Source organism: Taudactylus pleione, unplaced genomic scaffold (genome assembly GCF_031769625.1).
Source record: "Taudactylus pleione unplaced genomic scaffold, aTauple2 ptg000055l, whole genome shotgun sequence".
Taxonomy (NCBI): Eukaryota; Metazoa; Chordata; class Amphibia; order Anura; family Myobatrachidae; genus Taudactylus; species Taudactylus pleione.
The window spans coordinates 7941750-7966621 of NW_028284457.1; the positions used below are offsets into that span (position 1 = coordinate 7941750).

Consider the following 24872-nt stretch of genomic DNA (forward strand, 5'->3'; position numbering starts at 1 on the left):
GCTCAAAGTGTGCACCATGGCTCATACAGGTAGTATACAGGGGTTGGCTGGCAACGTTTAGCCTGGGGGGCAAATGCGATCAAGTGGCTATGGCTTTTCTACAATGGCAAACTGGACATGGTGAAACAACTGCAGGCATGGGTATGCGGTTTAAATGTGTAATGAAATATATGAAAAATCATTATGTCTAAGAACTATAATCAAATACATCACCTACTAGCCTTGTCTGACAAACAGAGACTATTGTAGTGGCTAATATAAAATATAGGAAGCAATATACTGTACAATAACCATCTCACAACACCTCCCCGTAACCTTCAATGTCCACCTCACTGCCCCCTTCAGTGTCTACCTCACAGCACCACATACTGCCCCGTGACATATTGTTTATGTCTCACAATGCCCAACTGCCTACACCTACCTTTATTATCATTCTGTCCACACAAAGGCAGAGCCAAAGTAATGCTGGATACACACTATGCAATATATCATTCCTACAGCTGACAAACTATATATCATAAAATGCATTGGCTCGTGTGTACACACAATATATATGTGAACAACGTCGTTCACAGATAATTTGTGTCGGCTAATATATTGCAGATATATTGTGCACATCTGCTGGTGTATATAGGTGTGAGGATGCGGTTAAGATTCCGACAACCAGGATGCTGTCTGCCGGAAACCCGCCACTGGAATCTCGATCGCCGACAGAACACCAGCGACAGAATACCAACATGACTGGGGATGCCAACACCAGGATTCCAGCAGAGGGCATCCTGATCGTAAGAAGATGGGGGAAAGGTAAGTATCAGCCGGGGGGGGTTCGTTTTAGGCACACCATGGGGACATAGGGTTAGGCTGCACCAGGGGGGAGTTCAGGGTTAGGCTCTAGACAGGGGGGGTTAGGATCCAGCACCACCGGGGGGAGGTTAGGGTTAGGTACTAAGGTGAGAGGGTTAGGTTTAGGCACTTACTGGGAGGGTTAGGGTTAAGGTGCCGGGTAGGGAAGGTTAGCATGAGGGTGCAGGAAAGGAGAGTTAGGCTTAGGGGGTAAATAGGACAGGGGAACAGTACTCACCATTTCCCTGTTGGGATCTGAACCATCAGATCCCATTTCCCTGTTGGGATCTGAACCATACATCGATGTACTGACAGCCGGCATCCCATCCATCGATATTTCATACAGATTCCTGGGTGTGTATGAACGGCCCACTGACTGACCCATACACTGGCAGCAGGAATTACCAACACTGGCACAGTTGTGATGTCTGGGCATGTGCCCTGGGTGCTGTGTCAGACCTGGCAGGCCAGCCGCTGCCACCCAGGTCCAGGCCCAGCGACAGGCAGGGCCGGTTTGACATATACACTTGTTACATGGCCAAGTAGGGCGATACATAGAGAAGGACATGCAAAATGGCCTCTGGGTAGACTGTGTAACTGTGACACAGCTGCCTGTGCTGGCACACTGCAGCACTCAGGATGGCACCCACCGTCGTCACCACCAGACAAGTCCCCCACCATTAGTCCTCTGCTGCCTCTGTTAAGGACAGCCTGGAGCCAGCAGGTAAGTCTGAATGAGAGCCGGGGCTGTGATGGAGGGGACTGTGATGAAGGGGCTGTGATGAAGGAGGCTGTGAAGGAGGGGCTGTGATGGAGGGGGCTGTGGTAGAGGAGGCTGTGATGGAGGGGGCTGTGGTAGAGGGGGCTGTTGTAGAGGAGGCTGTGATGGAGGGGGCTGTGGTAGAGGAGGCTGTGATGGAGGGGGCTATGATGGAGGGGACTGTGATGGAGGGGACTGTGATAAAGGGCTGTGATGAGGAGTGTTAGAGGGGCTGTGATGGAGGGGCTGTGATGAGGGGGACATGAGGGGCTGTGATGGAGGGGGCTGTGATGTGGGTGCTGTGAGGGGCTATGATGAGGGGAATATGTGGCTGTGATGTTGAGGACTGTGATGGAGGTGGCTGTGTTGGAGGAGGCTGTGATAGAGAGGCTGTGATGGAGGAGGCTGTGATGGAGGTGGCTGTGGTGGAGGAGCCTGTGATGGAGGGGGCTGTGATGGATGGGGCTGTGATGGAGGGGCTGTGATGAGGGGGGTGAGAGGGGCTGTGATGAAGGGCTGTGATGTAGGGACTGTGATGAGGGATACATGAGGGGCTGTGATGGAGGGAGCTGTGATATGGGAGCTGTGAGGGGCTGTGATGGAGAGGGCTGTGATTAGGGGGTTGTGATGAGGGGGTGAGAGGGGCTGTGATGGAGGGGCTGTGATTAGGGGGATATGGGGGGCTGTGATGTGGGTGCTGTGAGGGGTTGTGATGAGGGGGATATGAGTGGCTGTGATGGAGGGGGCTGTGATGAGGGGTGCTGTGAAGGGTTGTGATGAGGAGGGCTGTTTATAAGGGGTGCTGTGAAGGGCTGTGATGAGGAGGGCTGTGAAGGGCTGTGAAGAGGAGGGCTGTGATGAGGGGAACTGTGATGAGGAGGGCTGTGATGACACCCTGCACATCCATCCCTGACTCCTGCACACTCTGCACCTCCATCCTTGGCTCCTGCACACCTTGCACCGCCATTTCTGACTCCTGTACACCCTGCACATCTATCCCTGACTCCTGTACACCTTTCCACCTCTATACCATATGGGGGGACACAAAGAGACACAGAATGAAAGGGGTTCAGGGAAACACAAAGTGAAGGGGGATGGTGAGAGATGCAGGTGAATGTAAAAAACTGTAAGCTGGTTCCAGAAATGTCAAAGTCCAGTAATCATTCTAGTATCTTCCATGTTTCCTAATTCAAATTGCAATAGTAGTATATAATAGTGTCTCCATTGCTTAGAACGTATGCTTTGAAGATGGGTCAGCGAATAAACAGCACAATACTTATTATTCTTATAAAGTTAGCATTTCTAAATGTTTCTAATTGTCAATGCAATACATTGTAGTTATGTGTGTATATCATAAAGTATCTTCAGGTTAGGCTAGATGCACAATTACCATAGCGGCATGTTTATTTTTTGTATACATATTTGTTGTAAACAACCTCGTTAGCTGCAGCACTATGAGTGAAAATGGAAACACTGAAGAAATAAACAAGTAGCCATAAAACAGGATATTCTTACCTCAGTAATGAAGGATTTGGCAGTGGTCGGACTCATAACGAGAATAGCTCTTCTCAGTGTGTCCCTGTAGCGATTTAGCTCTTCAATGCGCATAGTGGCGAAGAGTCCCGTGATCATCTTATTAATGTTGTTTTCTACCTTCTGCAAAGCTACATCCATTCCCTGCTGAGATACTCTATCCAAAAACTCCTGTATTCCACGGATATCTAGGAACATCAAAAGTCCATCAAAATGCTAATCAGTTAACAGAAACACATCCATTAAATGCCTAGCCTGGTTTGGAAGTGATTTTGCTCAATATCATGAAATGGAAGGTTAAGCTGCACATATGTTAAACTGCATTGCAATGCCATTTCAAGCTGGACACAGATTGCATCTGTTATAAAGTCTACAGTTGTTTTCTCTTGGTGACATTAACAACATAAAAAAAGAGAAAATAATTTATTTTATTTTACCTGTTTATGTTCATTTAATGCAGTAAATGTCCTTTCAGTTGTCTAATTACTAAAATGTCTGTTGTATTAGGAGCACAGATGACATTATAAAGCATTAGCGTACTATATATTGTTATAATGTGCTTTTGCTGATTGTGGATGAGAATTATAATAAAGCATAATAAAATAACAATATCACAGGTTAGATACTGTCTTATGTAGGATGATTTTACCCAAGTCCTCTACATATCGCTATGGAAATGATTTAAAGGCGGAAGTAATATGGGTGTAAACTAGGGATGTGCGCCAACCCCCATGTTTTGGCTCTGTATCTCCTCTGTGTTTTGGATCTGGGTTGGTTTTGCCAAAACCGCCTTTGCGTGTTTTGGTTTTGGATCTGTATTTTTTTTAAAAAATCATAAAAACAGCTGAAATCACATAATTTTGGCCTGTTTTTGTTCCTACAGTATTATTAACCTCAATAACATTTATTTCCAGTCACTTCTAGTCAATTGTAACCACAGCTCACAATATTGATTTCATCCAATTTAGACCAAAAGGTTGCATCAAGCTAGCTGGCTAACTAAGCTAAGCGACAGTAGTGGGCGGTACTAACATGTGGCAGTTCAGGTTCCAACATGGCACATCAAGAAACAAATGTTTTTTATTAATCAAGACTGAGGCCTGAGGCAGTTGGAGTATGTATGTAGCTGAAGGCAGGAAAGGAAGGGTTGATTCATAGTAAATTTAATTTAAGTTTTGGAATCCAAAGCAAATTTATGAAGGAGAAGGACAGAGCATGGGTGAACAATATTACCCATATTTTGCCCACAAAATCAACTTGGTGGTTCAGAATATTTTTTAAAACCAAAGGGGCATGCAGGAGATGCTGTCTGTGGCCATAAAAATTTCTGGACATTTCGGCATTCAGCAACCACATGTTGAAGACTTCAGCGGCTATGGCACATCTATAGTGACAGACAGGATGACACTTTAGTAAACTATAAAATTAAAAATGTCAGGCAGCAATGCCCCAAACAGCACATAATGCAGGTGCAAGATGGAATTGACCTTGGGCTCTCCCACCCACCTTTATGTTGTATATATTAAACAGGACATGCACAGTTTAACAAACCAATCACTTAATCAACAGGGACTGTCAATTGTGGCTGAAGCGATTGGTTTGTTTGAGCCCCCACAAAACAAGCTACCAATGGGCAGCTGAAATTGCTGGCAATGATCTCGACATACACTAACTGTCTTTATAACATAGGTAAGATCAGATGTCGTAATCATCATCATCATCCCCATCAGTGTGTACATCCTTTTCTTCACACAATATTAATTCTTCCCTGCTGGAATCCACCATTACAGGTGCCTCTGTATTTTTTTACTTAATTGCTGGTAAAGGTCTTCCTCGTGGAATTTATAATTCATTTTGATGAACATGCACACTGGGCCAACATCGACCCGCTTGCGTGCGCTCAGTGCTCGTGAGCGGGTCTGAATTAGGCCCTCCGTCTGTATCATCATGGCTCAGTAGCCGCATCATGGCTCACAAGGCCACATCAAACTCTGGTCCTGATTCAGAGATGCTCGCCATTTGTGAGCGCTTGCTCTGAATCAGGGTGGATTTTTTCTTTAAATCCACCTCCAGGCCAGTCGCATAGCTGTGGGTGACCACCCACAGCTTGTGCGGGCAGCCTGGCGATGGTCACGATTATCACGACCATTGGGCTTGCGACTAGACCCTTGTGGTAGGGTCTTGTCCACCGCCAGCCCCAGTGAACTTCCTGCTCTAATAGAGCAGGTAGTTCACTACTGACATCACATGTGATGTCAGTAGGGCCGCCCACAAGCGGCAGGCATTCCTTCAGGAACGCATCCATTTGTGCAGCCACCCCCCCGACCTGCCTACAAAATGGGGCGAGCAACATCGACAGCCGCCCCGTCTTGTAGCGAGCACTGGAGAGAGTGATTTCTCACTCGCTCCGGAGCTTGCGTGCGTGCACTGCCTGATCATCTACATAATTGTGAGCGATATGCACTCGCGAGCGGGTCTGAATCAGACCCTCTGTATGAACCTTGGCCGCTGAGAAAGACCCACCTCAGTTGTTACAGTCACTCTCGGCCCTCAAGGCCACGCTGTTCAAGTCTCATCTCTGGCTACTTGGCCACATCATAGTCTGCAACCATCTCAGCTCATTAGCCACACCGCAGCCTGCAAGCTGCACTATGAACCGTGTCTGAACACCTGTCAGTATTCTTGCCACATCATTGTGCTTTGTCTGTTTCTTGTTAGTCCGGTCTTGTCCGTACTCTAGTCCTGTCTGTCTTGTCTTTGCCAGTCCAGTCCTGTCTGTCTTGTCTTTGCAAGTCCAGTCTGATTTGCCTTGTCCTTGCCAAGTTCTTGCCTGTCTTGTCTTGTCTGAAATCCTGCATACCACAGTCAAGGTCTCTCCTGCCTAGCAGCTAGTAATTTATTTTTTACCACTCCTTGTCTGGTGTCCTAGTTGCTCCATAGTCCCTAGACATTCCTCAGACCATAGTGACCTGCCGCTGCTTGTGTCCCCACTGTGTTGTGCAATCTTTCTGCAGCCTCACTCCAACTAGCTCCAGTTGTGGAAGGACTGCCACTCCTCTATCCAGTCTTGTCCATTGTCAGAAGTCCTGCGGTCTCATCATTGTGTGAGATCATAACACATACTTAGCGGAATCGCTCCCTTTCAGTTCCTCCTTCAGTTTCTCCAACTGCTTTTGCAAAAGTATGATTAGGGGAATGACCTGACTCAAGCTGGCAGTGTCTGAACTAACTTCACATGTAGCAAGTCCAAAGGCTTTGATAACCTTGCACAACACAGAATTTATTATCCACTGCGCTTGACTAAGGTGTATTCCCACTCCTTTCCCTATGTCATAGGCCGTTGTGTAGCTTTGGATGGCCTTTTGCTGCTCCTTCATCTGCTGAAGCTTATAGAGGGTATAATTTTACCTAGTTACTACCTCTTGCTTCAGCTGATGGCAGGGCAAATTCAACAGTACTTGCTGGTGCTGCAATCTTTGACATGCATTTGCTGAATGTCTAAAATGTTCCGAAATTTGTGGGGCCACCGAGAGCATCTCCTGCATGCCTCTGTCATTTTTAAAAAAATGTTATGCCACCAAATTAATTGTGTGAGCAAAACATGGGACATATTTGAATTCGCCCAGATTGGTGGCATTGTCAGAAATCACAAATCCCAAGGAGAGTCCAAACGGGGTAAGCCATTTTGCAATGATTTCCCTGAGTTTTTCTAAGAGGTTCTCAGTGGTATGCTTGTTAGTGAAATTGGTGATACACAGAGTAGCCTGCCTCTGAATGAGCTGGCATTTGTTAGATGCTGCTGTGCTTTCTGTTTTCACTGTTGGAGGCCATACACCTACCCAGTGGGCTGCCACAGTCATGTAATCTTTAGTTTGTCCTGTCCTGCTTCTCCACATATCTGTGGTTAAGTGGACAGTGTGTACAACGGCATTTCTGAGGACATTAATAAGGTTTTTTTTAATGTCCTTGTACAGATTGGGAATTGCTTGTCTACTGAACTGGAATCTAGAAGGGACATGTTATCGGGGACACAGGACCTCAATTAACTGTCTAAAACCCACTGCATTAATGGTGGATACTGGACGCACATCTAATACAAGCATAGCTGTTATGGCATCAGTAATCCCTTATGTAACTGGGTGACTGCTGTCATACTTGAGCCCCCTTGCAAAGGATTGTTTGACAGGCAATTGTTTTGTTAAACTACTAACAGTAGTCTTCCTCCTGGTCCCCTTCTGGATGAAGATCCACTCACAGCAGCAGCAGCAGTAGCAACAGGCGTAGCACACAAGGATCCTTCTGAAGAATCACGGAGAGGAGTCAGTCATTCTTTTGAAATTAAATGCAGGACTACTTCCGATCATGATTGATTATGTTGATGATTATGCAGGTGTTGGTGGTTGAGATTGCAGGCACTTGGATGGGAGCAGCTAGGTGACACTGGACTGACGTTTTTAGCCAAAGTTTCTGAATTTGAAAAAATACTTTTCAATTTGATGAATGTGCTGCAAGTGACGTAACAGGGAAGAGGTTTCTAGATGGTTAAGATCCTTACAGATACTCACTCTTGCTTTGCAAACATTACAGATGGTTTGACAATTGTTGTCTGGATTTGGGTGAAAATAATTCCACACATGAGAGGTGGATTTTTTTGTCTTTTGCCCCAGCATGACAATGGGCATTTTTTCATACCATGGGAAACAACTGCTGCCTGATTTACACAAATAACATCCTCGGCATCAACGACCTCATCGTCAACATTCTCATCATCCTCATTAGCGCCAACTAAATATCTTCCTCATCCACCTGGTGCAATTGCACAGAAGCATCCTCAATTTCACATCAGCATGTTGACTAGTGCTGCTCATCCCCACATTTACAGAGAGCACAAAATGGTGGCAGGAGGATCCTCTTCAAGTACAGTATTGGAAAGGTCAGGCTCACACATGGCAACTGCGGACACACTTGGACTGTCCTCGGGGGATCTGTGACTTTTCTGAGCACACAGTTGGCTAATGTGCTTTAGCAATTTTCATTATTTTTACACTTCTACATGGAGAATGGCTTATATTAGCATAAGATGCAGAACCACCAGTCATAAATAAAGGTCTTATCCTTTGCTTGCAACTTCATGTAGTAAATGGCATATTGACAATTTTTTGTTTCTCTGCAGCTAACTTAGCTTTTGATTTGGTTTTGTTTTTCTTTAACACTGTAAAATATTGCATGTTTCATTTTACAAGCCCTGACTTAAGCCATTGGGCATTGGCCTTCATAGTTGACGTTGACAGCTTTGTATCGTCATCATGACTGCTGGCAGCATTAGTATGTGGTTCCTGCTCTCCTCTCATTTGATCATCCTCCATATCAACAAACTTACACTGCGGTTTGACCGGCAATGTCTCCGAACAGTAATAACATAACTAATAAGTAGCACACACACAAAAAAAATCAAACCAGATTGTTTTTGTGGAATGCTAATTTATTTAACTTTTATTTTTTTTTTACACTGGGGAAGAGCATCCTTGGACAAGGCAGCAGCACCTTGATGAAAAACAAACCACCCCTGTGGAGCAGTGAAGTACGCATGGACCACCTGCAATCACAAATACGTGGATGATAAACTGTGGTCTGGCCGGCAGTGTCACCAAATAATAATAGCGTAGCTACTAGCTACAGTAGCAAACACACACACACACAAAAAAAATCAAAACAGATCTTTATTTATTTTTTTAGTGGAATGATAAGTTTATTTTTTGTGGTCTGGCCGGCAGTGTCACTGAACAATAATAGCGTAACTAGTTACTAACTAGAAACTACCTAGCACACACAAAAAAAAGAAGATTTCAATTTTAACTTTTATTTTTTTTACATTGGGGAAGAGCACCCCTGGATTGACAGAGCACCCCTGGGCAACTCAGCACCCCTTTATGAACTGCAGCCCTAGCACCTTGATGAACAGGACAATACAGCAGCACCCCTTTATGTATTGCATCCCAAGCAGGGACATCTCTTCCATTGGGCTTTTTGGGCAGTTGCCCAAGGGCTAGAAGCTTGTAGGGGCCCACCAACACGTCCCCTACAGCTGCAAGTACTCACCTCAGTCCCAGTTTCACTTCATCCGCTGGCTTCAGACCAGTCAGACAGAGTCTATCTGCATGTGTGGGAGGTCTGATGGGCATGTAGGAGGGATTAATTTGATTGACCATTTACATTTTTTCCCTGTGAATGGGTGGGTAGGAGCCCCAGCCTGACAACACTGCACCCTTGAACAAATAGTGACAAGTCACTGACAACAACACACAACACTGACTGCACCCAAGAAGAACAGAGCACGTCTGCTCTGTACACTCTCCACAGCCGGAGTGAAAATGGCGCCGATCACTGGGGCCTTTATACAATCCAAAACCTGCGAGAATCCGACAGCGGTCGGATGACGTTTTGTCTCATTTTCAGATCCAAGTCATGTGGGAAACCCTGAGCCGGACACGGATCTCACCTCATATCATGAAGTTCGGGTGGGTACGGTTCTCGGAGAAGCGGACCCGCTCATCTCTGGTGTAAACTGCTCAAAATAGACATGCATAGAAAAATCGTGTATTTGTGCCCATATATAGAGTTGTATGTAGTAGCATATACAGTACATCTAGTTTGCTACAACATTACTCTTCATTAGTGTATATTTCCACCTGCCTTATAATATGTACAAATGTGAGATATTTATTTAAGAGCTAGGCTGCACATCCCATATTTACATGAATATGCCCTATCTGAACTTTGCCTATGTGAGACCACCTCTCACCCCACCAGTTCCCCTCTTCAATCATAAGAGTTGATGTGCCCAAATATGCTTTGCATAGCCACATTTGTGTATCCACATTTTCTGAACATGTGTATGACAAATGCATGCAAGATTCTTTAGCAAAAGGTTGTAAGGTCAACTCTGCCTCAGATATTATAGCATTATTATAATTACTAATTACAACACTCCATCTTCTATGGTGATAGTCATGATGCATCATCAGTATTAGTTGTGGACTGTGCAGTTTAGCAGGGTATGTGGCCACAATCTCAAAATCTTTGAGATTGTTTCGACTCACAAATAATAAGACTCTTCCACTTCCCCCTGAGGAAGACTCCTATTATTTGTGAGTCGAAACTCGTTGGTGTGTGACAGGTACCGTTGGGGGATGTTTCCTAGACTGCAGCAGGTCCACGAGTCATTCCTGGGAGATTTAGTGGAAATTTCCATCCTATGCTTGCTTGGGTGTTAGGAGACTGCACCCCAACTACACGGTACACGGCTAATATTTGCCTTTTTATCCTGTGGATTGTGTTTTTGTTTCATATATATTTTTTGCTTGGAATAAAGATTGGAAGTATTTCACTATGTGGCGCTATATCTTCTTCTCTTTCACATGATCATTTTTGATTGTCTGACCAGTAGCAGTGACAGAGTGTCAGTGACACTCTGACTGGGGTGGGTACGGTTTGCCAATTATTTAACATTTTTTTTTATATTTAAACTGATTTTGTTGAAAGTACTACTAAATCTAAGGGTTTAATTTTATTGACCATTTAATTTTTTCCCATGAATGGGTGGGTAGGGGCCACAGAGCATTGCTTTGCCCAGGGCCCACACTGCTGTTAAGACAGCCCTGATTGAGATTCAGAATACTGTTAGCTAAGTACATTATCAGAGCAGCATAAGTGCTTGTTATTGCTTTACAAACCACAGAATAAATGCAAAAGTTGGGGCATCACAAATGTGAATGAGAAGACTGTTTGTTTATACATAACTGTATATGTCAGAGTGACATGGTTGTAATCTGCGTTGAATGATGGACAGCCCTCGATAGGTTGATCATATATGAAGGCACACTGACTTAAAACACCAGGGAATTGGCAGATATCTTTACTTGTCTAGTAATTTCACCAAAGGGGCTAATTCAGCATTGTACGTAATTGCAATGCTAAACGCAGATTCCCGTTTAACAGGAATCTGCACATGCACAGGGCCCGTTCTGTGAATGTGCAGCATGGGTCCTGCGTGATCACATACAGCCCCTTCTATCCCTCTGTCTGATTGACAGAGGCATTTAAGTCGTGGTGTGGGGATGGCCAGTGGTCCCGGAAATAGAGACGTGTCGGCCCCATTTCCCGAGAGTGACAAGGCAGAGGGCTGTGTCCACAGACGCAGTTTCCTGGCCTCTCAAGCCGGCCAGCCTGCATAAGCTAAGGCTTACTCAGCTGGCTGGCACCTTCCACCTCGGTTGCAGTGCTGGGATCGCAAATTTTGCAGGGAGTGTTATACACCTTCTGTTGCATTTGCATGTTTGCAATGATGGAATTGCAATTCCATCCTCTGCTGAATTAGCCCCAAAGTTCCTTGTTATATTTTGGTACAATCTAAGATATCTTAGGGTCATTTTGCCTAAATATGGATGTGCACAGAAACCATTGCACAGTATTTATAAAAAATAAGTACAGAATATTTCCAATTGAAATAAAGGCAACCTCAATGTCACACTACTTTCAGATTTTATCTAAAAATAAATGAGGGTAAAGCAAGCAGCATATTGGATGAAATAAAAAAGCTAAAATGAATAGGGTGGAGGCAGCCAAATATAATAGGAGCCAGTATTTACTGGCAGGGTCGGACTTTGGCATGAAGGGCCCACCAGAGGAATGCAGTGATAGAGGCTCATATGAAGGGGTGTGACCAGTCTCTAAAGGGGGTGTGGTCAGTAAATACTGTTAGTGCATGCATGATAATGTACCAGATTAATAACAGCAATGCATTGTAGAAAATACACCATAGTTCTGTACAGTATAATGTAGCATATGTATAATGTATAATTCAATTGCACAGTATGGAACCTGATCCCTAGAGGAGGGGGTGGGCCCTCAGGGGGAATGGCCCACTGGGGGTTTCCCCTTGTACTCCTGTGGGCCAGTATGACCCTGCTCACTGGTGGTTCCATTTGTGCAAGACATGCACTATAGATTTCTACATTTAAAACTTCAATGTTTAGGCATAAAATGTGCAGATGTATAATGCTTGTTTACTGGGGTTGTGCACTTTAAAGTTGCATACTCAGAACAGTGAACATAATTGTGTAAATTTATATTAATATGAACCCTGCTCTATGGATGTTAAAATCAGGGAAACATTTTTCAAAATTCATTACAAATCACTTGTATTGCATTCATAATAGCCTTAAATGTACTATTAGAAACACTTATTGCACCTCAAGGTAATAGAAACAGTGATTTATTTGCCCAAATGCACGGTTATTTGCTGTTATGCAGTTATGTGTTACATTTTTTTATTGGACTACCTGTTTAAAGATTAGGGAAAATATCTAAATGGATGTGCACACTCAGGAGCTGATGCAAAGTTGAACTCAGGTCAGCCATAATTGCTCCAGCATTGTGTGCACAGAGCTAAGGTCCTGAACAAAAGATGGATGCTAATGCAATTTTTATGCAGATCGAGCAATTGTTTGCCAATGTATATGCACGTAAGCCGCACTGCGCATGTCTTGCAATTTTGCATGTACAGAGGATTCATTCACAAAGTGCGTGACAGGTAGTTAGGGTTTGGGGGAGGTAACTATAAAATGCAGGCATGTCTGACCATTTAAATACCATTAAATGGTTCTGCATAAATTAGCAGTTGCATTCCTCTACACAGCATGAGAGCTCTCTGCATGTCAGAAAAGCTGCCGAGTCATACATATATGACAAGGCATCATGGGCGTCCTTATGCTCAGGTAAGCTTTGGAACCATTAGCAATTTAAGATATGCTCTGTAAATGGACATATGTTCAAATCTTTATCAGCCCCCAGTGGAAATCTAGAGATAACTGAATTGCTGGTGGAATTCTTCCTGTGGCCTTAAACTCCCTCACAGTATTGCCATCTGCCAAAATTACTCAAACAATCCTAGATGGGAGACCAACTGCAAAACCCATCAGACAGCACTCAAGGTATCCAACTGCCCTCCCTATGACACATATAAAGGCCCATCAGGAATGGTATACTGCTGACACAGTAAGGTTGTATCAGCCTAACCCATGTATTGATGGGAAGAGCACCTAGAGAACTACAGCAAAATAGCAATTGTTACCATTCTTTACACACACCTGGAAGCTGACATTAAACAAAGAAGGGAGGGAGAAAAATGCCAGCTCACTAAAAAAACTGGAAACTTCTAGAAACCAATGGTGAAAAACCACCTATAAACTCCTTAGAATCATATAACCCAGGGCTACACCCAGGCCAAGCAACAGGATGAGACAAAGGGAACACCCATACAGTGCCGCATGGATCAGATGGGCCACGATGATCAGGAACAGTAAAAATGTAGCAGCAGCACCTATAAAAACTGCTTAAACAGCTGCTACTCGGTGCATCAATAGGGCAGGCCCTGCCTGGAAAGAGGAGCCCTGCTGCCCCAGTCTTCTTGATGAGCCGTGGCTGCACCCTGCTGTTGGTGGGATTACTGCAGCCGGTGCCTGGTGCTGACAATTGGAGGAGACCCCGTGAGCAGTGCTGTGAATAGCTGTCACTGCGGTTGCTGGGACAGAGAGGGAAGAGCCATGCTGCCTGCAGATGAAGGAGGGTGATTCCTGTACCCCACTGACCCAGAGGATGCACTCATCATGAGAATGACCCACTGAAAAGACCCCCGGCACAGAGGACCCGATGGTGCAGGCAGCTTGTGGGAAGCCCCGCTGCAGGAGGACCCAAAGAGGACCCACTGCTGAGGAGATCTGCTTTGCTGTTACAGCAGTCCTGCTAAAGCCCTGCCCACTGACAACCTTTCCCCCCTACCCTTCTCCTCCTGGGTCTCTCCTGCTTTCTTCCTGTTCCTCTCCCTTGTGTTGTTAAACTTCCCACTAGACCCCCCCTCGGGGCACCTCTGGGCCCCCCACTTGTGGCCCTTCCAGTCCCCCCACTCATGGCACCTCCAACCCCCCCTCGTGACATTCCCAAACCCCCCCAGCCCAACACTCCTCCTCCACCTCCTTAGTGGTCCAACTGAAGATTGTAGGGACCAAGTGACAAAGCCAAGACCCAGCATGAAGGTAAGTGACTGTGTTACTGTAATTTTTAACATATATAGGTGTGTGTATATATATATATATATATACTGTATATATATATATATATGTGTGTATGTATATATATATATATATATATATATATAAAAATAACTCCAGTTATGGCAGCACTCTAATTGTATAGTGTATGCCCAGCTTTAATGTTATAAAATACACGTAGTCACAGGTATCAACTTCAACATTTCGATGCTAGTATGACGGTGCATTAAAACTAGCATCGAAACATTGAAGTTGATATATGTGACTACGTGTATTTTATAACCTGAGTGCTGCCATAACTGGAGTTATATGTTTGATGTCCATTCTGGATATCTTTGGAAGGCACCTGGGACTATTATTTTTCACATGGGAGTGCCACCCATCTGGTATATATATACAGTATATCCATCCCCATACAGATCAGATCTTTAATATTAGACATACGTTGACGTGTACTTCGTCATTTATTATTTACCTTATAAGTTGCCCATGTGGCTGGAATTACATTGCCAAGACTACTAGAACGATGAGAGAACGGATGGCCCTCCATCGTTCAGCCATCAAGTCTGCTCTTTCAGGGAAGCCTTCAGACCAACCTGTTGCAAGGCATTTTGCTGCCAACAACCATCTCTTATCCTCGCTACGGCATATGGTCATCGACCATGTACCCAATACCATCAGAGGGGGAGACAGAGGAAGACGTCTTCTACAAGTGGAAGCCAAATGGATCTTCAGGCTTAATACCATCACTCCTGCAGGCCTTAAAGACAAAATTATCTGGAGTGTCTTTCATTGAATTAATATTTCAACATGCCTGGCCCGATAGGGGGCTGTTTTCAGATCTTTATATTTATATGTTTTCAGAGCATTTATATCGTCTCTCTTTTTATCATTTTTTTATTATTTCTTTATGCTTCCTGTAGTTAACATTAATATGTTTTAGCCTCATATTTGCAATATTTTGGGATGAGGCAACCCTTTGACCACCCCTGAGATGATTCACTACTGGACATTTGTTCATTTTTTTGTTTTTTATACTTGAACACTAGCTACAGTCTATTATGTAATCGGCTATTTCATGTATTTATTTAATATTGAGCACCTCTGGGAGTAGTGTGATAGCCATCAGACCCATATCCTGATGTGCCTGCATCCATACCATGTGTCGGGAGCATGACATCACCCTGCTTATTATTCATGGTTCTGATTTATGTTTATTGTCTAGACATATCCAGCTTCCTTTTTGCTTAACACTTTTCACCCTTTGTTTATTTTCACAGGGGGGACAGCAAGCCGCGTCAGCACGCTGGCATCCTGGTTGCCTCGGCAACCGGACATGCATAGCGGCATGACGTCATTACTGCGGGACTCCGGCTGAGCCGCTAGGAGACCCGGGCAGCGTCCTCCCCATTTCCTTTTTTTCTTGGTGGACTTCTTCCTTATATAAGGTAAGCAGGCTTTATTTCTTCTTCTTTTAACCTTGACAAAGGGGCCCGTGAGCCCCGAAATGTTGGTCATGTGATATTTAGTGTCACGTTAAAGCAAATTTTTCTCTAAGTCTCCTAGTGCCGCTGATTGTGTTTTCCATTACACTCATTTGCGGAGGGCACAGGAGCACGAATATATTTAGTATAGCTGAGTGCCGGTCCAGATAGCCATTTTTATATATATATACAGGGCCCGAAGTGAGCCGGTATACAGCGGTATGCCATACCACCACTTCAGCCTGTGTCTGAACTTTCGCTTAGCAGTCACGCTGGGAACTAAAAAACAGCTGCTGGAGATGTGTACTGCTGGGCAGGTCCAGCGCTTGGTGTCTCCGCACCTTGCGCCGTTCCTTGTTCCCCCCGCCCCTTCCCACACTGCGCCCTCCCCCTGTGCTTACATTTTCCACTACTACCATCAGGGAGGAGGGCGGAGCAATCCTACTGCCGGACACCGGCACCTCTGTGCGACCGCACAGCCCCCAAACATACCTGGAGCCAGCCCTGCCGCTGGGGACACATCTCTCAAGAGTGCACTGCTGGGTTGACCGAGCATCGGGAAACGGGGCCCAATGTCAGGATAGAAGCAGCCACAGTAAAAAGAATCCTGGCGCCGATCGTGAAACATTCACGGACCGGCAGCCAATCAAAACTAAACATCACTGGTGGCCCTTTTAATTTGGTGCCAGCCGCTAGCCAATCACGGCTTGCGGATGGGCAGCCAATCAGAGGCAGGTACGCGGCTGTCTCTGATTGGCTGCTGGTCCATGCTGATTGTTTCACAGCTGGTGCTATGTGTAAAGCCTGGATAGAGGATGGTGAGCCGCACGCGGAGCCCCACTGACAGCCGGAGGACAGGATGAGGAGAAACTGGACTCCGGACGTTGAATGAGAGGTAGTAGTAGTAGGGAAGTAGTGTGAGGTGCGGGGGGGTGGGTGAGGGAAGTAGTTAGTATGAGGTGCAGGGGGTGGGTGAGGGAAGTAGCCTGCAGGTAGTGTGATCATGTGCAGGGGGTGGGAGAGGGAAGCAGCCTGCAGGTAGTGTGATCATGTGCAGGGGGTGGGAGAGGGAAGCAGCCTGCAGGTAGTGTGATGTGCAGGGGGTGGGAGAGGGAAGCAGCCTGCAGGTAGTGTGATGTGCAGGAGGTGGGAGAGGGAAGCAGCCTGCAGGCAGTGTGAGGTGCAGGGGGTGGGAGAGGGAAGCAGCCTGCAGGTAGTGTGAGGTGCAGGGGTGGGAGAGGGAAGTAGCCTGCAGGTAGTGTGATTTGCAGGGGGTGGGAGAGGGAAGTAGCCTGCAGGTAGTGTGAGGTGCCGGGGGTGGGAGAGGGAAGTAGGTTGTATGAGATGCAGGGGTTGTGATGGAAGCAGAGGCCGAATCTCATTGTCAAAGTCCCTAAAACTTTTTTTTGGGGTGGGCTTCAACTAAAATTTCCATACCCCCACTTAAAAATTACCACTTCGAGCACTGTATACATATATGTGTGTGTGTGTGTGTGTGTGTGTGTGTGTGTGTGTGTACATTTCTCTATCTGTAACAATTATGTGTGTGTGGACCTGGCATGTGTGCTTGGAGGAGCAGTCAATGACGGGGGGGGGTTGGGGGTACTAGAGGTAAAAGTGTACCGGCCCCAGTTTTCTGTCGCCGGCCCTGTCTACACCTACTAACACCCTTTACCAGGGATCTCAACCCCTGCTTTGCCAGTGTGAAACAATACATCATCAGGGTTCCAATCCCTGCTATGCATATAAAATGCTTTCTGTCCTTCTAAAGGCGCCTGTCCATTAGCAGATAAATTTGAACGATGAACGATTTATCGTTCAATTTATCTGCTAATGGATAGGCTCTGAACGATAAAAATGCCCACTCCCGTGGGCCGACAAATTTGGTCTTTTGTCTCTCCAACATGTTGGCCAAATATTTTTATCGCTGAAAAGATATTAGAAATATCTGTCGCGATAAACGACGAACAATTTTTTAAATGAAAATGAATAGAAACATTAAAAAAAAAATCCACTCCCAGAATGATGTCATGTAATATCGTTCGTCGTTTGCAAAAATCTGTCATGTACATGACAGATATCTGTCACAGCAGCCCCAGGAATTTTCAAAAGATAAATCTTTTGTCTTTTGTCTTTCAGAAAGATCTGCTAATGGATAGGCCCCTTAAGTGTATCTTTCATATGAGTTGCCTATATTACAGAGAATGGGATGCACATCAATTGCTCCTTTCATGGTGTTTTTAATGCGATTGACTGTTTTAGCTTCATAATTGTGTACAATATGATTATTACTTAATTTTATTTCAGTCATAGCCATTTCAATAAGGGTGATTAATTCCCACCAAAGCATAAAATTAGCCCATCATCGAGCTAAATGAAACATCACTACAGTTTTCCATTCTAAAAAGAACACCAGCTGAAAAGTCAATTTTATAGTGGAAATTAATTAATTTGCCTTAATGTTAAATGAAACACCATGGCAGTTTAATGAGTATCCACACATTATATTCTTATAGTAATGCTCAGAAAGTTAGTGATTTATATCAGTCTGCATCTTGTTGTCCTCTCACATTATACACATGAAGTCTGTCACTTGACAGCTTACTCGTAAATGCTGTAATGCAAATAAAACAGTCCACGTAATAACCTAAATTAATAGTATGCTTATTGTGGCACATAGAAGCAAAGGAAGTTTTGTAGCTGGCATAAGTCCAAATGAGTTATTAATGGCTTTAAGGCTGTCAGGAGACATGCTTGAGGATATTGCAGTCATCAGGCGGTTGAAATCAGCCTCAAGGTAATAATGAACATTTGAAATCGATTAAGAAAAAATGTGATTATATGTATTGTAAGTCTTCTCAGGGATTAAATTAGTCTGGTTACCCTACCCAGTCATACACTAGAAATGCAGAGAGACATGGGAGCACTGCAAAGACAGTGTCAAAAGACAAAAGGTCTGCCTGGTGCCCTCTGTCTTGTAAAACTAACACAATTATGCCCATCTATGTTACTTAATTAAATTATTAAAATGCCAGGTCGGTGTTGGGAATGACATCTGTTGCACAAGATTAGTGTGTCTAACATTTTGGCATTAAGTTTTGCTACCAGGAATAGAAAAATAAATGTGAGATAGCTATCTAAACTGTTAGCTATTTGAAATTGTGCAAAAATGAACTTATGTGGTATTTACCATAGCAGACTATTTAGCAAGGATACTATGATCATAATCAGTGTAATGGAGGGCTCCCGTATTTTAGATACAGAAATTAGAAAACATGAATGACATTCATTACATCTGTGAAGATAATCACTCCAAGCTTTTATAGCCCTAAATGTTTGTGTCGTATGTGAGCTTTTTTAAAAGGATTTTTGACAACCTCATCTAAAGGCCCCACACATGGAGCGATATAGCGGCCGATCCCATGGATTGGAACGATATATCGCTGCTATATTGTTCCGTGTGTGGCTATGATATCGGCCAGTGCACGCTCCTGTGAGATTGTACACCTCTCCTCCAGATCTTACATGCTGCACAAGAGATCTGGTAATACGATGTACGATCCCATGCAGCACTATTCGGGGGGGGTACCACCATATCGGGATGTCAGGCAGCGGATCGTTCCGTGTGTGGGTAGTAGGTATTGCACGATATGTCGGCCATCGGATCGGCCGTCGCATCACAAGGTGCATATCGCACCATGTATGGGGCCCTTTAGTTTAATCCTATGCAACCCTCTCACCTGCACCTGCAATGTAGGATAACTTTTCGTGCTACTTATTTCATTACAGGGACACTGTTGACTCACTGACCACAACGCATTAATACAGTTCTATAATGTATATATGGATTGAGGGGGTGATTCAGACCCGCTCGCGAGCGCAGAATGCTCGCAAGCGGGTCGATGTTACCCCACTGCGCATGCGCACGACAGAGGGACTCTGTCGTGCGCATGCGCGAGACCCGGCTAGCGACGGGGTAGCCGTCGCTCCGGGTCTCGCACCAAAGGGGGCGTGCTGTCGATGTTGATTGACAGCACGCCCCCTTTGGTGGGCGTGCCGGGGGCGTGGGTACCAGACGGAGGCGTTCCCATGGGAACGCCTACCGCCTGAAGCCGGCCCCACTGACATCAGTAGTGATGTCAGTGGGAGTGATTTTGGCTCTGATAGAGCCAAAATCACTCCAGGGCTTGAGGCAGCGAGAACCTACCACAGGGTCTCCATCGCAAGCCCGGTGACCACCCACAGCTTATGCGAGCGTCATCGTGGACGCTCGCATAAGCTGTGGGTGGTCACCCACAGCTATGCGAGCGTCCAGGAGGACGCTCCATTTTCATGTAGGAGGGCCCTGATTCAGAGCGAGCGCTCTGGTCAGAGCGTACGGCTCTGAATCAGGCCCTAAGTCCTCCAGAACTGGGGTAAAAGCATGATCCCTTTAAGAGTTTGCATTTCATACACAAAATGCTAAGATGTGACTATATCATATATCATATTGCGCTCATAACGAAGTTTTACTTTAGAGAATACTTTTATTTCTCCTAGACAAATGCTGGCTATATAATTTTAGTCATCTGTATTATAATTTATGCTCCGCATTTAAAGAACGAAATTCCTTAATTGAAAAGAGCTAAGTGAAGGGAAACATTCCCTTTCTAGCCTGTAAGATCACATTGCTAGGTTTTTCATTTTTTTTTTTTAAATATAGAAACTGTCCAGCATTATAAATAAATGAAAACCAATGTTTTTTTTCTCAGATTGAATCCAGTGTTACTGAGTATTAGCTTAATTTTTTAGAGCTGCACTTAATAGCAAAGTTTCTGATCAACCTGTGGCACAGCATTTTTCAGAATGTAAACATAATCTTGCGAGCTTCATACATATCAGTGACCCGGTGCATTGCAGTTATTATGGGTGACACTTAAGACTTTTTACATTGTACCCTGAGGACAGGACATTAAAGGCACAATAAGCCTCCTGACTTTATTGATCTGTATGCTAGCCAGCTGAGTGCTGCCCCGTTGCACCTCATATATATATATATATATATATATATATATATATATATATACATAGATATATATATATAGATATCCATTGATTATTTAACACTGTTAATTGTAGACAAGCACTATTGGTAATTATGTATAGGATTGGACATATATCCACTAAATTATAACATTACTAATGCTGAGCATACACTATACAATTATCTGTCAGATATCTGTCCAATCTGGCTGGTTGACATGAAAACCTGGTAATGTATGGGAGCAAATGACAATCGATTATATGGTTTTAAACACTGGAAAACAGTAAAAAACGATTGTTCACATTGGTTAAATTTGTTTTATTTAACCAATTTGGCTGCTTTCCAGTGTTTGTGAACAAATGTTCGATAGTCATTTGCTCCCATACATTACCAGACTTTCATTCCAACAAGCCAGATTGGACAAATATCTGACAGATAATTGTATAGTGTATGCCCAGCTTTAATGTAAATACAGTGCATTACTGGTAATTGGAACACTAGAACTTATTGCTGTTCAGAGTTATCTTTATAAATATATTTGTGAAAAGATATACAATTGTAATGTACTTGCAACAATTAAGACATCATGCCCTGGAACGAACAAGGACTGTGTTTAATTAATTACCTCTAAAAGAAAGAGTGGTGCTCTTATTAGTTTTCTTATACCCAGGACTGCCATCAAACATTATGGGCCCGGGTTGACAAACAAGGCAGGGCCCCCCTCACATGCCACGGCTCCTCTCTAATTCAGCGGCGTACAGGGGCAAGTGCAGGAGGGGTTTCTATATTCACCCTTCAATTTTATATATATATATATATATATATATAACTATACTGTATGTATACATGTATATATATGTATATATATATATATATATATATATATGCATGCTCTCTGGTTGCATGCTGAACGGATGTCTCCCATGAAATCGTCTTGACAAAGACCCTCTGGGGCCGAAATGTCGACTATATTCCTTGAATATTGGATTAATAAAAAGTGGATTTTTCAACATACACAAGCAGTGAGTGCCCTGACTTTGGCTGGTGTGCCAATTTTTGGACTAATGTATATAAATAAATATACTGTATATCATATATATATATATATATATATATATATACACACACACACACATACCCTTACTCCATTAGGAATCACACCCCAAATTGGAGTCTTCTCCCTTATTAGAAATTATACCATAGATCTGCCTCCCCACTCACTCATAAACATCATACCCATAATCTTCAATTTGCCAACTATCTTTGAAAAACATGTCCCAAATCTGCAATGCCTCCACTCACATGAAAAACCCAGCACATTCTCCCCCCTCCTCTTGTTAAATATCAGAATATCTATTCTAATCCTCACCTGGCTGCCTTTGCTTGGTCCTGCCATCTCATATTCCTCCTGATCCTGAATACAGTACCACAGCCTCCTGAGCTCTGATTGGTGGATAGTTCCAGCCATCCACCAATCAGTGCATGAATACATCCAACCACTGTGATTGGTGGATGGCTGGAGCTATTAACCAATCAGCATTGCACAGTGGCACCCCACTGACTGCACTGCAGCTAAACAGAGCTGCTGGCCGCCAGATGCTGCGTGCAGTCACAGAGTACTAGTAGTGGTTAGTGACACTCAGTTTGACTGTGACAGCCAGAAGTATGCTGTCCGACCACTCTCATTGTATTTACAAGCACAATTGGAGTGGCCGGGGAGCATCCTCTGTCTGCATGCCCCCAGCACAGTCTGTCCTGGCTGTCTGTGTGGTCCACAAGGATGGGAATCTGAGCGCTACTGGGGTAGGAGCGGGCAGGCCCCCAACTATCCAGGCCCTGGACTCCAGTCCCAGCAGTCCCCCCTGATGGCAGCCTTGATTATACCTGATATAATTTATAATACATCTAGGTGGCAAGTGGTAAAGTTAAAAGGTGTAAGATCCTTTTCTCTGTCATTACATTGGACAGGGTCAAGTTGCAATCACACCTATATAGAGGTATGTAATTAACATCTTATATAAAATACATTTTGCAATATATTGTAGATGTACTGATTTTGGTGACTATGAGCTTGTATATGTAAGTCAAATCCAATATACATGAATGCTTTGTATATGAGATTGATGTAAATTCTATTAACCCTGATCCACTTTATTGGTAACATTAAGAATATTTTGCTTGATGTCCAATAGGTGGGAATGTTTCTGCTATTCTTGTATTGAAAAACACTCTAATCTATGGACAATCATTGGTGATTATAACATGCTATTTCAATAATGTACTGAGCATTGAGGTATGTTAATGCCTGTATGTAATTAGGTACTTTTGTTGCTATGCCTAGTTTTACTGTTGTCATTTTAGATTGTGTCTTTTTATGAACATTATGTATGTGATATTGGAATATTTGTATTTTTATTTATGTAATACTGAAACACCTTTTTCTTTTCCATTAAGTTAACCCCTGATGAAGACTTGTAAGGAGACATATGATATCCACTATAAGGATAAGGAATCGAATTGTGAATCTTAGAATAAGGGTGGAAAAGTCTTATACTGTAGCTTGATAGAGGAACATCTGCAAATAATTGTGATGTAATATGTATTGTAAAAAGTGTGTTTTATACAAATTCATTTTAAAAATATATATTTCAAATTGTAGTATTGCATTCACAGACCTATGGTATTATCTACCAAGTTTGGGTATAGCATCATAAATATTCATGTTTGTTGGGCCAAGTTTGTTACCTTCAGACACTGGATGTACCTCTTAACAATGTAGTCCTTGTCAGTCACCAAAAAATCTTCAGATAATCAGCAAGGAAACAGAGAATACCAGTGTTAGTTTATTTTATATGCGCCCTCTAGTGGTTTGTTTTTGGATATATAGGGGTGTATTTACAAAGCTGTGTTAGGAGATAAAGTGAACGGTGATAAGGTGCCAACCAATTAGCTCCTAACTTCCATTTTTCAAACACAGCCTGTGACATGGCAGTTAGGAGCTGATTGGCTGGTATCTCATCACCGTTCACTTTATCTCCTAACACAGCTTAGTAAATAGACCCCATAACCAGGTAAGGTCTGTCCCATCTCCATCATGCTTATGCAATGTCTCCTATTGCTAGATTGAAGTGATAGATATTACCAACCCAGAGGGTAGTGGTAAGTATGCAGCTGCAGGGGGAGTGGAGAGGTGGAGTGGGGCAAGTAAGAAGAGATCAGCGGACAGAAAGAGGCATGGTGTGGGACAGAGTGGGGGATTTGCAGAGCAGTGTGCACAGGGAGGGGGCATGGTCAGACAGTGTCAAAGACAGAACAATGGGCAGACTGAGGTTTACATTTAATACTATATATGTGTGAGTGTGTCTGTGTATTTATGTTTATATATAAATTTGTGTAAATATATTGTGGCAAGATCAGGGCAAGTGTGCAGTCTCCTGGGGTAAACAGTTGCACTTGTTATGCAGCAGCCAAGTAGTAGTTCACCAGTCCAGGGCCTTGGTACAAGTATAAACAGCTAGTTTTATGCGAAGCACAACAAACACTATAAAATTAAATCCTGGCCTTTATAGCTCTAACTAAACAGGATTATTTCCTCTCTCAGCGTGGAAGGACCTAACATCCCTCTCACAAAACAGATGTCATTAACACATCACTTAGGGGTATGTTTACTAAAGTTCTGTGTTTTAGAAGTGGAATTGTTGCCCACAGTAACCAATCAGATTCTACTTATTTATCTAGCACCTTCTAGAAGATAATAGGCTAGATTCTGATTGGTTGCTATGGGCAACAACTCCACTTCTAAAAACCTGCACTTTAGTAAATACACCTCTTACAATCAGCGTCTCTCAATGGTTTGCTGGTCTGTTCCTCAGGCAGCGAGAGGCTGACTAGATAGACTGAAACATCCTTTGCCAGCCTCTCTTAGGTGGTCTGGCAATCAAACCTGTTATTCAGGTTCTGTCTTCTGGTAGGAGCTAGAAACCTGAGGCACATATCTCCCCTTGACAGCATTTTCAGAATTTTTGTCACATATTCCCGCCTCATTTTATGAACTGTGTTGTAGAACCCCTGTAGCCCCCAAGCAAAAAGTACAGGACAAAGCACCTGCACTGTCTATTTGG

General features: G+C 43.8%; 1 protein-coding gene across 1 annotated transcript in view; it reads right to left on the bottom strand.

The window, feature by feature from the left end:
• Positions 1-24872, bottom strand: part of GRID2 (glutamate ionotropic receptor delta type subunit 2) — a 1139199-nt gene that overhangs the window by 585431 nt on the left and 528896 nt on the right. The window contains exon 4 of the mRNA XM_088464469.1: positions 3119-3324. Within this exon, the coding sequence (XP_088320595.1) occupies positions 3119-3324 (206 nt within the window). The remainder of the gene's footprint in view (positions 1-3118; positions 3325-24872) is intronic.